General features: G+C 42.8%; 1 protein-coding gene across 3 annotated transcripts; it reads left to right on the top strand.

Moving 5' to 3' along the window:
* Positions 1 to 526: 526 nt before the first annotated feature.
* On the top strand, positions 527 to 18,699 carry RNF103 (ring finger protein 103). Of its 3 annotated transcripts, none has more exons than XM_075708955.1 (5): positions 527 to 752; positions 2,868 to 3,007; positions 14,356 to 14,471; positions 16,601 to 17,011; positions 17,339 to 18,699. In XM_075708955.1, exons 1-5 carry the CDS (start codon positions 527 to 529, stop codon positions 18,177 to 18,179), a joined length of 1,734 nt encoding a protein of 577 aa, XP_075565070.1. In that variant the 3' UTR covers positions 18,180 to 18,699. The 3 variants fall into 3 exon arrangements, with proteins under 3 accessions (XP_075565070.1, XP_075565069.1, XP_075565068.1); XM_075708954.1 differs by having other exon boundaries at positions 16,601 to 17,753; positions 17,793 to 18,699; XM_075708953.1 differs by having other exon boundaries at positions 16,601 to 18,699.
* The last annotated feature ends 269 nt before the right edge of the window (positions 18,700 to 18,968 follow it).

Below are 18,968 nucleotides of genomic sequence, written 5' to 3'. Positions count from 1 at the left end.
CGAACGCAAATGAACCGTCTCCATTAACTGCCCTAAAACTGTCCAAACACATCCACTCAATCCCGGCTGTGTAAATGTTTTTCTTCTGGTGAGAAACGTCGATCGGGGGGGTTGGATCGCCCCGATAACTGACATCCGAGGTATTTATGTGTGTGTGTAAATATATGTATATATATATATATATTTTTTTTTTTCAGGAAGCGCAGCCGCTCGGTCCAAAGTCGCTGCCGGGGGCAGGGAGGCCGCTGCCAGTGGCGGGGCCGGCCCGGTGCTGAATCACCGCGGGGGGGGGGTGGGAAGGGGCGGTGCCGGTCGGTGCCCCCCCCCCCCGCCCCCGGCCGCCCCCGCCCGCACACGTCACTTGTTATGTCTCCGCCGGCGGCCGCTCCGCCGGGGCGGGGACAGCGGCAGCGCGGGGGGGCGGCGGCGCTGAGGGCCCCCCCGCTCGGCTCCGCGCCCCGCCCCGCCGCAGCCCGGCCCCGGCTCGGCTCCCCCCGGCCCCGCGGCGGGCAGCCCCGGCGGGAAGATGTGGGTGAAGCTGTGCTGCTTGCTGCTCTACTTCCTGGCGCTCTTCGTGCTGGCCAGGGTGTTCGAGGCCGTGGCGTGGTACGAGAGCGGCTTCCTCGCCACGCAGCTGGTGGACCCGGTGGCGCTGAGCTTCAGGAAGCTGCGGACCATCCTGGAGTGCCGGGGGCTGGGGCACTCGGCGCTGCCCGAGAAGAAGGATGTGCGGGAGCTGGTGGAGAAGTCAGGTACGCGGGGCCGCCCCACGCGTGGGCAGGGCAGGTCGGGCCGCTGCTCGCCCCGCCTGGGGAAGGCGAGCCCCGCTGACCCCCGCGGGGCTCCCGCCGCCCTTGGGCTGGCGACCCGGGCGCCGCTTCCCACGCCTGCGGGCCGGCGCCTTCGCAGGGTGAATTTGGGAGACGGGCTGGTTCCCCCCAGCGAGGGGCGAGCCGCCGGGGCGGCGCGATGGAGGAAGGCAGGGGGAAGCTCGGGGACGGGAAAAAGCTCCGCGGCGTTTTCAGCCCGAACAGGCTGCGGGGAGGGAAGGCCTCGGGCGGGCGGGCCACCGGGAAGCGCTTCTCCCCGGGGGGGTACCCGGGGCCGGGACGGCGCCGTGGTGGGCGCCCAGATGAGGGCCAATGCCGTCTGCCGCGGAAGACGAGGAGGAAAAGAACCCGAATCCAGGCGGTGGGTTGCTGCTCGCAGCTGGGGCCGGCCTTTCCCGTGCGTCCCCCTCCCCGCCCGGGCGCTGGTTTTGTGGCAGGCGATGCTCTCAAGATGGGCACCGGGGAAAGCAGGGCTGGTGGCCGAGGAGCAGAAGGGGTGGGTGCCGAGGGACGCGGGGGGTCTGTGCGAGAGGAGCAGAAGTAGATGCTACCTACAAAAAACGGCTTGGAAAAAGGCAAGGAGGTGTTTGGGAAGTCGGGAAAACCAGGTGGAAGAGGCAGGCTTTTGGGGGGCGATGAACAGCGAGGGGTGAAGGCCACGGAGCATGAGGAATGGCACAGGTGCCCCGCGAGTCCGGGAGCTGGCCCGAGGACGGGGAGATGGGGCTGATGTAAGAGCGGTGGTGCCGGCCAGGCAGGAAAATGGGGGTAGCTGCTTTCAAATCCGTGATCGAAGGGCCGCTCGTACAGGAGAGAGGAATCCCAGCGATCGGGATGCACGGTGAGGGGCTCGAACGTCCAGGCAGAAGAGAAGGATTTGGATGAATATCGTGGGTGCCATAACCTTAAAAAAGCTAACTCCTTTTCAATAATTGATATTAATGCTGGGCATTTAAATCTAATTTGCTTTTATTGTTCATTGTTTATTTATGTTGTTTATTCGCTTTGCTGCTCCAACAGTAAAAAGCATTAGGCGATTTCACTTTTGTTTCCAATCACTTTCACTCCTTGGCTGTCAGGTACTTTCATGATGTCACGATGTTTGGGTTGCAAATGCTGCAGGGAAGTGTTTAACTCCAAACAAACTGTATTAACCGACTTCTTCAAATGTCATGGAAACACTTCTCGTGCTAACAGGCTTTGCAGCATTTTTCCATAATTTTTTTTTTTTTTTCTAAATTCTGTCAATACTTTTGGAAACCCCTCAAGGGTTTTTCAGCTGTAACACTTTTTTGATTTTGTATTTTGAACGAAACAGCCTTTTTGGACAAGACTTAATTTCTTCAAGCTTAATAGATTAGTTACTAGAATGCTAGTTGTCATTAACAGCGTTTGTAACGATTGTGAAACAAAACGTGAGAAGGAAATGAGATTACAAAGGAAACATCAGATGATTTTTCTGTGAGCTCTTTACGTCGCCAGGATTGGCGTTCATGGGAGCTTTTTCCAACTGTGCAAACAGAAGCCAACAGCTGAATTATTCTGCCCGAGATTTTTACTTGCAATGGGACAATCAACACGTTTATTTGGTACAAAATTATTGATTGATATTTTGGAAGTCTGTTTGAATTACCAGTATTAAGAAGTCGGTTGCTGCAAAATTACTATCCTGTGAAATGAAAGCAAAGATTCATGAATTAAAATTGCTCTCAGCCACTGAATATTGCTCTTCTCAGAGAGTGAGGCTTAGAAGATGTTCATTTATTCTTGTGTGCACTCGGTTGCATCTGTGGTACACCTGTGTAATCGGAAGCATAGCGTTAATGTCTTCTGTGGTCTGACAGCTAAAGTCAAATTGTTCATAGTCATGTCACTATAGATGGAGTTAAAATAACTTTAAAGTTTAGCGACTTTCATACTGAAAAGGTTCTCTAAGCAACCATGTAAAATAGAGTTAGTTACACTGTACTAGAATTTATGAAGCGATCTTTCTCAAGTGCCATTTTAATTGAATTTCTCCAATTGTCTCTTTTTCAGGAGACCTCATGGAGGGAGAGCTTTATTCTGCTCTCAAGGAGGAAGAGGCCTCTGAATCAGTTTCCAGTACGAACTTTAGTGGTGAAATGCACTTCTATGAGCTTGTAGAAGACACAAAAGATGGGATCTGGCTGGTACAGGTATAGAAATTTAATCATTTATTTTTATATATTTATCACATCCAAAATGCATTTCAAAGGAGGAGTTTGTGAGGGTAGTTAACTAGTAGTAAAAGTGTGTAACAGAGAGATGGTGACAGATAAACTACATCAGGGAGATCATAAGGAATAAATCTGTTCAAAAAACCAAGAAAGGCTGGAAGTGACAGAGGTCCTATACAGACAGGAAGAAAAAAAAAACCCTGTTGTTCTGTGGATTGCTTTTTGAAAACCAGGTACTTTAGAACCAGGAAACAAGCAAAGCAGCAGACACTTAAGTACACAGACTATGCAAGTACTTGGCCCTGGTATTGTAAGCGCTTGTATAATGTGTGAAGTAGGTGCATTAAGTGTAGATGCTCCCAGCTGGCACCGGAGAGGTGCCTCTGGTGTTGCTCTTCCTTTTGGTTGCATTACATGCTCAGACCCAACCAGTTGAAGTTTCTGTTTATTTAAGGGGCTTAGAGCACTTTTAAAATCTCCGCTGCCTCTTCACGAAGGCGAGATCTCAGCGTGCTACTTCCCCGGCTAGCAGGCTGCTTCTGCAACGTATTCCAGTAGCTTAAAGTTAACCTTCCCCCAAACCTTGTGGGCCCACTGATTTTTAGAGCATGCTTCCCCGGGGCTGCATGAGAATAAGAGAACATTTAGGAAAAGAAAGAAAGACTTTTGTAAATAGGAACCTGAAACAATTTATCATCACTCCTGAGAACATAAGTAATCTAGACCAAAATGTAAAAATGCTTTTCTGCACCAACTTCTCTATTGATAAGAGAATTTCTTTTTAGGCCTAAGTTCTCTGCCAACAGCCACATCAGGCAATCATAATTCTCCACCAGACAATTAATCGTTCAGCTGACAGTTCTCCTGCCTGGTTTGTCTGCTCTCCTCACTTCATGTTTTCTATTTAAATAGATTATCAAGATTTAATGGCTTCCTGTTATTAGACCTGCACTGTCACCACATCAGATCTCACCCTAAAATAGACAATGAGAGGACAGACGACCTTCACAGTCAAAGTGGCATTTGTGTTTTGGGAAAGATGTATTTGGGGTTTACTGAGTCTAAGTTTCAGGTTTAGCTCATACAAAAGGGGATTATTCAAGCAGAGAGAGAGTATTGAAAGGAAGTTTACACATCTCCAAGCTAGGTGACAAATACGAGCATGAATATGGTATGAAAAACCTGCCCTCCTCCCCCGGCAGCTCAAAAGAGTAAAATATGGTAGTTCTCTGTCTGTTGCTTCCAGATTTTTAATCGTAGTATCTTTTCAGCTAGCTTCATAATAGCAGATCAGATAGGCTGCGCTTTGATATTTCTAGTGTGATGAATGTTGTCATCATTCTGGGAATATTTGCACAGCTATTCAGTTGGTCACAATAGCTGCGGAAAAAAAAATTAGTGGAATTTACTGAATAATTTACTTGCTGAGCGCTATTTGTCTGTTTCTCCACAATAAAAACCACTAGACATGTCAAATTTCTTTTTTTCATTCTTGCCTTTCGAGTTTTCATCACTTCGAGTTTTCATTTGCTCCCTTCCTCACCATAACTCCTGTCTGGGTAACTCCTGTGCTGGATTCTTTGTGTCCTTTCACAGGTTTTCCCATCCTCTTCTTAGACCTCATCCCTGCAGAGCTGTTTTTTGTCATCACTTCCTTGTTCTAATTCTTGATTACCCTCCCTTGCCCATTCTTCTTTACCATTAGGCATCCTGTGGAAACTTTACAGCTAATTAATCAGCTCGATGCTTAAGCACGGGGGAGTATGGGAGTGAGGATGCCTCATGGATGGGTTTGGTGACCGCAGACAAGGTCCCAGCATTCCCCTGCTCTGTTGTTGCTACCAGCTGGGAAGCAGAAAGGATTCCCAGATCTTTTTCAGGATCCTGCCCCTGAATCTCTGTTCCACGGGGGCTGCTGGAAAGCAGCGGAGGGAGAGGAACAGTTCTGGCTCAGCTAGCACAGCGGCTGTTGGTTGAGTTGGTTTTGAAAACTTTATGATGATGTATGGGAGGATGGGGACTCTGAAGATGATTTTTATTTTCCAGTGCATGTAAATGAACTTTCTGGAGTGGCACAGGCTGGTAATATGATAGCCATCACTGTCTGCAGAGAGTCAAAGGAAAAAGAGGAAACAATTATTATTTCTTGCTATCTTTGACCCAAATTCGGATGTGAGTTTATCATTTACAGCCAGCAAGATGAACTCCTTGAAGAAAGTTGCAGTCCATACACAAGCATTTCGTCCATACATGTGGCTTCATTTCTTTATTTTCTGGAAATGGACATGCAAAGCATCCAGGTTCAGTGGTAATTTGTTCACCAGTGTAGCTGTTCACAGGTGCCCTCTGCTCTGATGTGGAGCTTCCGTAGAGCCACAGACAGCAGCATGTTCTCTCTCCTATTAGCTCATGATCTCATCACCTTTCCTTTTATGCCTTTCTTCTTGCTTGCCAGCTGCTGTTGTGCACTTCTTTGGCTGGCAAGGAGGATGAGTGGTAGTGGTAGCTTCTAGAGCTGCTTCTCTTACTGGTAGAGGAGTAACACGTAACGTTCTTGCTTTTCCAGACTCTGCTATGGCTTGTGCTCTCTGGTTAGTCTCCAGAAGCCTGTCACATCCAACAATATCGTAGTCATTATGATTTTTTAAAAATGTACAGTAAATGATCTACAGCTAAAAATCCTCTTTGAATGAAGTTAAAATCTAAATCAATGGATACTTTTAATTAAAAAGTCCCTACTGTAATGTAGTGGTAGAGGGAAGTAAAGGGAACTTTATTCCGGGCATTGAAGTAGGAGGACAAACATTCTGATCGTGTCTGGTAGAGGTACAAAGGACATCATTATGGATATAAAATGTTGCAGTCTATTCTGCATCTCAGCTTCTTGTTCAAGTGGTGTAGTCATGGAGCGAAGGATGTGCCTACAGGATTTTGGTGGTGGTTTGTTCGTTCTTTCTTTCTTTCTTTTCCTTATGTGTAGGATGAGTAATTTTCATATTTGCCTTTTTAATTTTGCCAGGTGATCAGTTCTTCTCGCTACAAGGAAATCAAGTAAAAACACTCAATTGTTTTAAAATACACCGTTCAGTATTTGTGTCTTTTCAGTAGCCCTTCAGGATCATTTACCATAGGATACCCGATTTTAACTTTTCAGTATCCTTCTTGAGAGTCTTCATATTCAGTCAAGGGTGCAGAATACCGTCAGCTAGAATGTAATAGTTCTCATATTGTCTGCATATCCGTGTTAATTCATTAAAGAAGCTCGTTTATTCTCAACCTCTGACTTAACTGACAGCTTAACTGAGCTGTTCAGATTGGTGCATAGATCACCGCACCTCCCTTGAGAAACTACACGTAATTTTGAGGCAGTTAATTTTTGCATGCTATGATGGATGTAGTCTTCTGTCTTTGCCAATTTTGATCTAATTTCTTATGGTCTCTTTCTCAGAAAAGAAAAGCAAAAAATCTCCAGATATCTTTAATCCATATGGATGGCTTCTGAACCAGTTGTGAGTTCTTAGGAAAGAGCTACTATGGAGAAATTCAGTTTCATTAGCACAGCGCCTAATCATAAACAGAGTGAGATGTCTCAGATTTAAAGTACAGATAGTCCTGTAGAAACTTATTAGTGTTATCTGGAATAAGTGGACTTTTTTCTGTGCTTCCAATAAGTAACTCACCAGGCTGTTGATAAGTAATTGTATTTCTAAATGAGAATTGTCCAAATATTTTTACTTGTGTTTTATGTATAGGATAGTTTGCAACATAGCTGTTTGTTTTAAAGGGTTCTATGAAAAGCACAAAAGGAGCTTAATTAATAGACCAGGGTTTTTGAACCTTTGTATCTTTGTGGATCCCTGAAGATCCTCCCGTGAACGCATGGACTCTTCACAGCAGTATCAGGCTTCCTTTGCTCATTTCACCTCTGCAGGCACTGCGGAGGAGTTCCTGGGCCTCCAGGGGTCTGGATCTCCCAAACTGGAAACTGCCAAACCAGACTGGCAATTCTCGCATACATACAACCTTACCAGTTCATTAAGTAAGCTAGAAAACAGTTTTTACCTTTGGCAAAATCACACAGGTTTTTTCCGATTCAAAGGTCCGTACTCCTTCATGCAGAGACTGACTTGCTGAGGCTGGGCGAGGACTGACCGCTGCCGAGAGAACTGCCTGTATGTGTGTGTGCACAGCAGGAAATGGTGTCTCTTATTGAATAGGTTTTGTTCTTCCTAATGGCTTAAAGCCTGTCACAGTGCCCTAGTGCCCAGAGTTGAGCGTTTGGAGTTGTTGTCTTTGTGGCTAAGCTGTAAAACCAACTTTTGACTATTCATGCATATTCAAAATTGTGTGCTCTTGATCTGAGCAGGTGTGCCTGACACCTGGTGTCCTGGCTAAATTCCAGCTTAGATAATGCCTGAGCTTCCCTTGGCTCTTTCATTTGGACACAGTTTTCTCTTCCTTTCATGGTACATACTCCTAACCCATAAAGGCTGAGAGGTGCTGGCAATGTGAATATTTTTCCATCACAAAAAATTACATGTGCATCACTTAGCTCGGAGCTTCTGCTGTATTGTAATGCTCTTACAATTCTTGCTTTCTGCTTTGAATTCTTTTTTTAGTGTTGTTCCCATCTCTGGTGCAATGTAACAAACGCAAATGGAATGACTCTTAATCAAACCAGCAAGGCACAAGGGCTGTCAAACATGCAAAGCAGACAATTCATCAGGATGTTTTTCCCTTTAGTGCTACTGAGGTTACTTTAGATTCCTGAGGCCACTAGAAGGAGTAATAACTAGTTTTAAGGGCGGGTTTTAAAATGTCCTCTTTAAAAAAGCTATCTGTCAAGGGTGTTCAGGTTCTGTGGGAAGTTACCCTTGCGTATACTGTGGTCCACAGAGTACTCGCGTTGCTTCAAGCTGTTGGAGTGGAGGCAACTTGTTAAGAGTGTTGTTTTTGTCCAGGCAGTGTACCTGGTCTTGTGCATGGTACATTGTGGGGATTATTCCCCATTAAAAAAATACCAGTTAATCCTATTTTAGTATCTTTGCTATGAGGATATGTGTAAGCTCTTTCCCCATCATGCTGTAATTCTTCTTACGCATCAAATGGTTAGAACGTTTCTTTCCTCTGTATAACCATAGGAGAAAGCAGAGAAAATAATTGAAGGAGCTAGAATTGGTTAAAATAATGAGAGTTGAAATACTGTGAAGTGTTGTTTGTTCTGCATTTGTTGATCTCTGACTTCCGTTCTCATGCCTTGTGACATTTGAACATTTGGTTGTGAGTAAGCTTCGGAACTTACCGAGACCAAATCTTGTTACGGTGACCTGTTTTGAAATCTCTACATACCTGTCTAAAACCGATTGAACAGTATCTGGTTTAAACGAACAGAAAATAGGAGAATGCTCAAATAAGGCTACTGTCATGTTGTACTGCTGGAGTACCAGAGCAGGAATCCGTCTTTGCATATCGCATTGTGACAGCGAACTCTTTAACAGCAGCAGTGTTTCCCTGAGCCACTTCAATTTCTGTCCCATCTTTTACTGGTATTTTAAGAATGTATGTTTCATAAAAGAATTCTAAAAAAATCCTTAATAATAACTGGAAAATTAAGGAGCAACTGCATCAATGACAGTTAGGAAGTAGATATTGCGATATCTAGGTATCTACCTGTGACGCTTTTGGTTTGGATTAAGCCAGAGAGGCAAAGTGTCTTGCTGATGCTGTCCTATTTTCCCAAGTGTTTATATCTTTCTGTTTCTGGGGTATTTGCTCTTAAAGTCTGTTTGCTTCTTTAATGTCATAACTATGACCATTTTAACTTACAGATCAAAATTATTCTATTATGTTCTTGATTGGCTGCTTTTGGGACAGTTCTGTCTAATTCAAAGTCAGGAGAGCTCTTCCCATGCAAAAGCTACCTACGCAGCTGCCTGTTGAAATCATCAGGATTTCGACGATTTCCGTATTATATGTCCCTAGATGAATTCTATTTTAATTTTGTTTTCTGTGGTATCTGGAAGCCACCTTTTTAGGTATTGATGGAAACTGAACAAGAAAACTCAATCAGAACATGTAGAAATAAAGGAGATTTCCAAACACCCATCTTTCCATTTTTACTTTGTACATCTTGGTGGCATAACTAACCTGCAGTATTTCAGTGTCGTCGGTTGAGAATCTCCTGACCTTTTGGGATATTGTGTGGTCCTCCCAAATTCACAGATGGAGTACAAAGAAACTTGTGCCTGAGACTTAGAGGAAGTTTGTGGGTGGATGTCCAGTGAGGGCCTGGCCTTCTCTGCAGCATCTTCTTCCACTAAAGGACCCAGTAATTCATATATAGAGGAAAGATGGTAATTGAGACCCTGCAGTTAGAGCCAGTCCTCTGGCCTGGATTAGGTGTTAACTAGGGAGCAGATCTGTTCCGTGATGTGGGACTGTTAAATGGCAGGGTTACTTTGATCCTGTTGGATTCTCTTAGCCCATTAAGATGATTAATGGATTAATTCGGTTATCTTCATTGTCTTATTTGTCACTCTGACGTACGATATTTTGCAGATTGTGGATGTAGCTAATAATAAGAAAGGCTTGAAGGGTTTGTGTTCCTCTAAACGTAATGTTTGTTTCCCAGCTGTGCTAGCTGATCTCATAAAAGATACCTTCTTCTATAAGCTTTTTCTTTATTTATTTAAAATGAAATAGAGCATATGACTCAAAGGCACCTTGATGAGCGAGTTCAGCTCTCTGCTAGACTATGGAATATGTGTTTATAAAATAGCTGGCGGCTGTCTAAATCAAGTTGTCTGAGTGTAATACTCGTATCACTGTTCCCTCTTCGTGGAAACCTGTATCTGACTTCTGGCCTAGGAGTATTCATGGCTAATTTGTGCCTCTTGCGCTTAAATTGACATAGCCCTTTAGTTTTACTGACTCCTGAATGTCCACCCCACTACTCCCAGTATGTGAGGTCAATCAACCAGTTTGTTTTGTTGGGCATAATATATGCTGGGCTTTGTTTCTTTCACAGGCAGTTAACATTGATGGCTTATAGTTCCTTTTGGATCAACTAATAGACCCAAGCTTCTCCTCCCATCATTGTTCCTCACTGATGAACTCCCTGAGTGTCCTGTTCATTATTGAATTCAGTTTCATTTCTGACATTCTGCATTACAAGATTTGTGTGGCTCTTCCTGTATGGTGTTATAATCCTCTTTTGTACATAGACGTGTTTCCCAATTTTATGTCATCTACAAACGGTTTTGGGAGACTTCAAGTTTCTGCAGGAAGGGCATTAGTAGGAATATATGCTGAACTGAGCTCTAAGGTAAAACTATTAAGTCTGTTTGCACCTTTCTGGCATTCTGATGTTTTCTTGCCTTAGCCAATTTCTTACTCACTTTAAATTTTTTTTTTTTAAAATAACTCACTATAAAAGCTTATCTCCAGTTCTCATGAAAATTTTCCATGTGGCACAACACATGATACTCTACCAAACTACAGACAGGGTACTACATTACCTTTCTCTTGAAACTTGGTTCTTTTCCTCCGGGAAAAGATGGATGTTTAACTCTCAACTTAATCAGGAATGATACACCTTTAGTAATTGCATGCTGGAAAGGGGTGGAAAATTCCACTGTCTCTGCACCTTTAAAATTTGTTCTACAGTTTTCCATACTGTTAAGATCAAACTGGTGGGATAATTTTTTCATTTGCTCTTAAATATAGATACTAACTTGTTACTCTCCTGTCAAAATGTAAATTAGTCTGACAGGGGTTTTATAAGAAATCTTTGCAGGTTCATCTGTGATTTTGGGTGCTCGTTGTATTACAGTTCTGGGATGAGGATTACCTGCTTACTCTGATTTAAGTGTGTTACGTTATTTGAGTTTTGTTTCCATCTTCAGGTGATGCAGTCTCTTCTCATAAACCTACTAACCTGTCTGTGGCCAGCCATCTCTCCTCTTCATTGAAAACTGAGTCAGAGCATTTATTTAATTTTAAAAAGAAAATTATCTTACATTTCTATCATATCTTCATTGTATGATGATCCTGCTGCTTTTCCCCCTGTTCTATTCTTATTCATATGACTGAAAAACCTTTTGGTGCAGCTTGTAATACTCTTTGTATGGTCTAACTTGAATTGCTTGTTTTTCCTTACTTTTTTTGATTTCTTGCATATCTTTCTTTGCTAGCTCTTCCTTCTGACCTTTTTTCATTCCTTGTAGATTCTCAAACTATTTCTAACATCTTTTTGGAAGTGCTTGCTAGGAAGAAGTGCAGAACTTGACAACTTTTTTCCCCTTGCTTGAAATATAAAATCCTGATGGCTTTAACACCTTGGACTTGAAGAACTTCCAGGCCTCTTCCACATTCAAATTCCCGGTCTCCTCAGTCACAGGTTTTTAAGCTAAATTTCTTAGCTTATCAAAATTCACACTTCTTAAATAAAACCTGTTACAAGTGTTTGCAAGTTATCGTTCATTTAAACTGAATTACATTGTGATGGCTTAACCTGCAGTATGTTCTCAGACTCCCTTATCCACAAAGATGATGACTGCTTTCCAAAATACAAACCCATGCCTCTGTGTGGTGAACTCCCAGTGTTGTAAGTGGGTGTTTGTCTGCAAGGAGCAGCTGCAATGGACATGTTTATCTGGGTGTTTTTTTGCCATAATGACATAATCAAGGGTAGAGCAATAACTTCATGTTTCCTGGCTTGGTGGCTGGACTACCTTTCAATGAAAGTAAAAACTGCAGTCATTAAGGTTGGAAAGGTTCTCCAACATCATCAGTCCAACTATCAACCCAACACCACCATGTCCACTAAACCATGTCCCAAAGTGCCACGTCTACCCACCTTTTGAACACTTCCAGGGATGGTGACTCCACCACCTCTCTGGGCAGCCTGTTCCAATGCTTGACCGCCCCTTCCATGATGAAACCCCTCCCAATATCCAGTCCAAACCTCCCCCAATGCAGCCCAAGGCCACCTGCTCCCGTCCCATCGCCAACCACGTGGGAGAAGAGACCAGCACCCACCCCACCACAGCCCCCTCCCAGGTAGTTGCAGAGAGTGACAAGGTCTCCCCTCAGCCCCGTCTTCTTCAGGCTAAACAACCCCAGTTCCCTCAGCCGCTCCTCATAAGACCTGTGCTCCAGGCCCTTCACCAGCTTTGTTGCCCTTCTCTGGAGATGCTCTGGCAACTTGGTGGTTGGACTGGATGATCTTGAAGGTCTCTTCCAACCTAAACGATTTTATGATTCTAAAAAAGCATGAGCCCAAGAAATTTTAGAAAGCTTCAGTGTGCAAAACCATAGTAGGGTTCTCTCTATCTAGTTACAAAATACAAACTGCTAGTTCTGTCGCTGTCCTTCAGCATAAATAATTTGCTCCAAGAGGAAAGACTTTTTTATAGGATGGGAATTAAACTGGTATTAAAAGATCCACCAGTACAAACAGCGAGATGACAGTAAAAAATACCGGTGACCGTATTTGCAACAAATCTTCTCTTGATGCTTAAAGTGACTATTGTAATATCAGGCAGAAGAAGCAGCTGAGCAGGAATGGTCCTCCTGCACATAAAATTAGCATACTCTCAACAACTGTGCTAGGCTTTTTCAGAACATGCACACAGTACTTTGGAAGAAACCGATCTCTTGAGTAGTTGTACCAAAGAGTAATCCAGTTATCAATATTTTACTTTTATGCTTACTAATAAAATGTAGTGATTCCTTACTATGTTAGATGCATTTATCATGCCGTAGCAGCTCTGGGGATATTCTGGCATTAAGGTGTCTTTAGGAATGTGGTCTCTTTTAGGTGAAGTACATGAAAGGAAGACGTTTCAAATATCCAAAGTAATTGTCTCAGTTACATTGGGTGATGTAAAGAAGCCTCAATAAAACAGCAGATTTCCCCAGCTGGTTGTCTTGGTGCTTGAAGGTTATGTTTAGCTAATCAAAAAGGCTTTTCTATGTGATGTGTGTGTTTTGGGAATAACTTGAAGGATTCTTATCTAGATGTTCACCTCTGGTTTTATTTAAACATCTTGGGCCTAGTGGAATGGGAATGTAATCTGTAACTTCAGTTTAACTTTGTTTCCCTATGTAGAATGTTCTGCTTAGTGAATTCTCTTATTTTTAGTTTCTGAGTGGATGCTACTTACCACAAAGCAAATAATTTTTTTTTTTTTGAGTCTCAAAGGCCAGATGCGCTTTCCAGCTCTGCATCTCAACCTGTACACAGAGAACTCTTGATCATGGTGACAACCTAAGTTCCAGGGAAAAGCTGACATTTCAGGTTATTCAGTCAGAAAATGATTGGGGCAAGTTTAATGGTGGGTAAACAAATACCTAACAAATGGAAGTTTCAAAACTTAATTTAAAAATATATTTTAAGTGGTTGCCAGTAAGCCTGCAGAAGCATGTGAGGCATTTCTAAAATAGAAACTGCGATGGCTCATGGTATAATGCATGATCAGTCATGTCATTCAAAATTACCTGTCAACTGCAGGCAGGCAGGATTTTCTTCTTTTTTTTTTTTCCTTCCCTGTACAGTTACAAGTCAGAGGATGAGTGCTTATTCTTTGTCATTTGTGTCTGCAGAAGCTTACGTCTAGGTAACCTGAAGTACGACTTTAATATACTAGGTTAGAACAAATTAGGCCTTGGGATATATGACAATGAATTATCATCCTGAAATGGCAGATAGGACATTGGAGTTGGTGAAACAGTCACGTAAAGTTACAGAGTGAGTCACTGGCAAAGCTGGAAGGAGTCAAGATTTTTAGGCACTATCTGGGAGTTTAGTCACTGGTTTCCACTGCTTAGAAATGGTTGTTGGCAGTCTAGTCTGGTACCAGGTACATATGTTCCAGCTCATTTTACTTGCTCTGAGACAACACTTCTTTGCAATGTTGTAACTTTTCATGGAGAATTGTGATAAAATAATGGTCTTTTTTACTGCGAAGAAGAGGAACCTGCTGCACCCTCTTCCTTTTTCCCCTACTATGAACTGGTTAATGATAGTTTTGTTATTTTCCCAAGGTTTTTGTTACCTACCACTGATTATCGTATCTTAACAGGTACTTAAAATGATGATGCAATTTTGTCTTTCTGCAGAAACTACATTTCTGTCTTACAGTTTCACTCTCCAAAGACACTTAGTGTGACTACCAGTTGTATATACTTATTGTGTGTCCTAAGAGAAGGGGAAAACAGTGAAGGGGAAAACAAGGGTGACTAGATCTCTCTTTCATGAAACTTGCTCTTTATTTTGCGAAGCAAACTTACTGTGATACTAAATTACTGTTTTCTTTTGGCAATAGGTTGTAGCAAACGACAGAAGCCCACTGGTGGGTAAAGTCCACTGGGAGAAAATGGTGAAGAAAGTATCGAGATTCGGCATACGTACTGGCACTTTTAACTGTTCCAGTGACCCAAGGTATAGTCTTAAAGGATTATCTAAATCCCAAGAATATCTTAAGGCTTAGTTGTGTTCTGGCAGCAGGGCTTGCTGTGTTGTAAAAGTAGCTATGACAGAAGGTGGCTTTATTCATGTTTTTATCTCTACTAAAGTCTGTTCAGAACTCTCCATTACATTATTTATCAGCATCAGAAACACAGATCTGCAGCTTCCTAAAGCATGATCTGGGAAATACATGATTAGACTACGCAGAGTGCGATACAGCAACGGAAGGGAATGAGTACAAGAGTCTGGCCTTATAGTCCAGGCCTTCGGGGACAAGAACTGTGCTTGCTCAGGACAAAGCCGAATATATACAGCCCATGTAAGAGAACTGTATCAGTTGCAGAGTTGTTACATTGCCATCAGGAAAGGAGAAACGCAGGTTAGCGTGAACCTTGCAAACAGTGCCTGCTTCTCAGGATTACTGACAAATCCTGTTCCCTGACAAATGTGTGTGTTTATATATAAACTTGCACACACCCTTTGACAACATACAGTGTGCTCTGCAAGATTCATTGTTGTTTGCTTATGATTTCGAACAAGGAAGAACAGCAGAACCAAAGAAGCTATTCATAATTCTGTGCTGCCGTAAAAATAATTTTTTTTTTAATATTTTTGTTGGAAGCATTTGCTTCACATGACAGGAAACTTTGTCTAGAATTCCAGTGGCATGTGTGGATATGCACATGTCTTAAACAGCTTAAGTCCTACATGTTTACAGAAATCTCAAAGTTAATCGTAAGAGAAAATTCTTAGACTTTGCAGTGCTTATGCAAAATAATCTTGTATAATCAAAAGACTGGTATTTGAACATCTTAAAAATTTGGCAGTGTTTCTCTTTGCATAGCTCCTAACTAGTCTTAATGCTATGATCAAATATTGTGTTTTAAATCAATTCATTTCTTCCTAATACAAGAAACGTTTTGTTGAGTAAACTCTCATGAATCATTTTCATCAGGTTGCAGCTGAAATTCAGAAGAACACTGCATGCTGCATACCTTTATTAGTAGGGTAATATCTTACACTCCTCCTAAAAATGTTCCGTTTAGATTCCTGACATGGGGAGTTGTAATTGTCTAAATATATGTTGATAGACCAAAACCAGAGAGGATGTAGGTAAGCTAGCTAGTGAATGAGGCTGATGGCCCCTATTTCAATGTGCAGGGTTCTCAGAGACAGTTTGCATGCCTGGTGGCGGTGTAATGTTTTGATTGTTGAAACTTGCCAGGCATTTCCTAAAAGGAGGACTAGATAAATTGGGTGGCATAGTGATGCTGGTAGAAAAGATGCATGAGAGGAGGCATCTTCTGAGTCATCAGACTCGTCCCATAGTTACTGGGGTCTGGACCATGACTCAGGGTTCAGCCTTGAAGGGTCTGTTCTTTTAGGTACGATTTGGAGTTCATCCCATCTCAGCACTCTGTCTGCCAGACAGTGGGGGTACTCTTTTAGCTCAAATCATCCAACAGCATGTGTCTGCTTCCTCCTCCGCTGGTTTTGTGGCGAGCTCTCTCACCACACCTCTTGGCCTGTCTGCATCCTTCCAAAATGGCCCCAGTAGGAAGTGGACACTTGTCAGCTTCGTTAAAGCAACTGCAAACAGACCAATGTCTTGTTAACTTCACCCCACTAGTGCTTTGCAAAACTAGGACAGAAGGAAGCACTGGGAAAGTTATCTGCAAGCTCGGGAAAGCTGTGGGACATCGAGTTACACTGTAGTGGTTATCTTCTTGGCTGGAAGGCCAAGGAAAAGCAGCTTCTAACACTAAAGCTTTATAGTGAAGAGTCAGCTTGTGTGTTTTTCAAATCCAGTTACAAAGCATGAATGACTCTATGGCCTTGTTTAGTAAATGAAAATTAACACTATCCTCTTCCTGTTTTATGGATACGTGTCTCTCTACAACGTATCTGTGCAATAGATAACAAATGTATTATAAGAATAAATACGCTTTGCCAGAGAATATTGGGTGCCTGTATTTCCTGCTCTTACATGTAAAGATTCCCAGGTGCTCAGCATGTCTCATTTTTGGGCTCTAACAGAAACTTAAGGACTGCAGCTCCAGGGTTATGAAACTCTGTAATCTAACCTGCCATTTTCTTTGTAGATACTGCAGGAGGAGGGGTTGGCTGAAATCCACCCTCATCATGTCGGTTCCACAAACCAGTACCTCCAAGGGAAAAGTAATGCTTAAGGAATACAGCGGGCGCAGAATCGAAGTGGAGCACATTTTCAAATGGATCACAGCCCATGCTGCTTCTCGGATCAAAACCATCTACAACTCTGAACATTTAAAAGAAGAATGGAACAAAAGTGACCAGTACCGTGTGAAAATATACCTGTTTGCCAACCTCGACCAGCCTCCGGCGTTCTTCTCTGCACTAAGTGTAAAGTTTACTGGCAGAGTAGAGTTTATTTTTGTGAACGTGGAAAACTGGGACAATAAAAGTTACATGGCAGAAATTGGTATCTATAGGACACCATCGTACATACTTAGGACTCCCGAGGGGATTTACAGGTATGGAAATAACACTGGTGAATTTATATCACTACGTGCCATGGATTCCTTTTTGCGCTCGTTACAACCCGAAGTTAATGATTTATTTGTTTTAAGCTTAGTTTTGGTTAATCTGATGGCTTGGATGGACCTGTTTATTACACAAGGCGCTACTATAAAGCGTTTTGTGGTTCTTATAAGCACTTTAGGGACGTATAATTCATTATTAATTATTTCCTGGCTACCCGTGTTAGGTTTTTTGCAACTACCCTACTTAGACAGCTTTTATGAGTACAGTTTAAAACTCTTCAGGTACTCTAACACAACTACTTTGGCTTCTTGGGTAAGAGCCGATTGGATGTTCTACTCTTCACATCCAGCCCTCTTCCTCAGCACGTACCTTGGTCATGGTTTACTAATTGATTACTTTGAGAAGAAAAGAAGACGCAATAACAACACCGATGAAGTAAATGCTAATAATCTGGAGTGGCTGTCAAGCCTGTGGGACTGGTACACCAGCTACTTGTTTCATCCTATTGCTTCTTTTCAACACTTTCCTTTTGACTCGGATTGGGATGAAGACCCGGATTTGTTCTTGGAGCGGCTGGCCTTCCCCGATCTTTGGCTTCACCCTCTGATACCAACTGATTACATAAAAAACTTACCGATGTGGAGGTTTAAATGCCTTGGCGTCCATTCTGACGAGGAAATGCTGGAAACCTTTCAAGACAGCGAAAGTGACTCTGACAGTGAAAACAAAGAGGTCTTCAGTAGTGAAAAAGACGTCTCGGAGGACGATGAGCTAAACACGTTTCATCGGCGCAGCGAAGGAGAGCCTCGGTGCGGTGCTGAGACCTGTTCGTGTGCCAATAAATATTGTCATCACGAGCCACATGAACGGAAAGCGAGATCCTACGGCTCGTACAGCACCGCAGGTGACATGGAGCCAGACTGGTCAGCTTGGCCCTCTGAGATGTTGCACTGTACAGAATGTGTTGTGTGTCTAGAAAATTTTGCAAACGGTTGTCTCCTCGTGGGCTTGCCGTGCGGCCACGTGTTCCACCAGAATTGCATCGTGATGTGGCTGGCCGGCGGGCGACACTGCTGCCCCGTCTGCAGGTGGGCTTCGTACAAAAAAAAGCAGCCATACACACATCCGCAGCCTTTGTCGAATGATACCCCGTCTTAGCTGTGTGCTGCTGTCCTTTGTAAGCTTTCAGGATATTACTGCTTGCCTTTTAAATGTTAGTCACTTAAAAGATTATGTGGTTTGAAGTTTTAGTTTAAATGTTAGTGCAGTGAACTAAAATATACATGATGCTAACGTTAACGACAGAATCATTTGGTTGCCTTGTATGTTGAACTGAATGCATACTTATCGTACAATAACTTTTTCTTTTCAACATCTGGAAACTTGATGCTGTTTGTGTAAGCACAAAAATCAAGCCTACCACAGAAGCGTATTCCAGCAAACGTTTACAAGTTAGGATGTGGTTGAAATTGAAATTCTAATCAGAGACAATTGCTTAATTTAAGTGTTTCTTATTTTAGAGTCTGTTCAGCACATCTTTGTTGAATAATGTATGTTGTAAGACAGTACCATTTAAAAAGAAATCAGTGAAATAAATTATTTTAAAAGGAGATTTGTAATGTTAATTGTTTTGATAAATATTTTGTGTGTATGGTTACAGATGTCTTGCTGGTCTGATTTATCTGTGAAGACAATAAAAATATAACACAACTTTTGTGACTAATAAATCATCTCCTAGTGATGCAGGAATTCATTGCTCCGGTGTTAGCCACTGGCGAAGTGGAAGGTGATGGTGTTGCACTGGGAACTACTTGCTTCGTAAATGCCCTGCGTTGAGCTGCTTCTCTGCTTGACCAGTGGTTTTCCAGTTGATTACCAGCTGCTTTATCAGATGGAGACCACCTTCTACCAGCCATCTCTCCAGCACCCTCATCTGCAGACATCTAG

This window comes from Pelecanus crispus, chromosome 4, assembly GCF_030463565.1.
Source record: "Pelecanus crispus isolate bPelCri1 chromosome 4, bPelCri1.pri, whole genome shotgun sequence".
Taxonomy (NCBI): domain Eukaryota; kingdom Metazoa; phylum Chordata; class Aves; order Pelecaniformes; family Pelecanidae; genus Pelecanus; species Pelecanus crispus.
The sequence above is the reverse complement of the archived record's forward strand: the minus strand, read 5'-3'. Positions and strand labels throughout refer to the sequence as shown.

What these genes read in the sequence shown, in the direction of transcription:
- RNF103 (XM_075708953.1), top strand. Translation starts at nt 527, where the DNA reads ATGTGGGTGAAGCTGTGCTGCTTGCTGCTCTACTTCCTGGCGCTCTTC. An exon ending in GGAGCTGGTGGAGAAGTCAG is followed by an intron (nt 753 to 2,867) that starts GTACGCGGGGCC and finishes TCTCTTTTTCAG; the next exon opens with GAGACCTCATGGAGGGAGAG. An exon ending in ATGGGATCTGGCTGGTACAG is followed by an intron (nt 3,008 to 14,355) that starts GTATAGAAATTT and finishes TTTTGGCAATAG; the next exon opens with GTTGTAGCAAACGACAGAAG.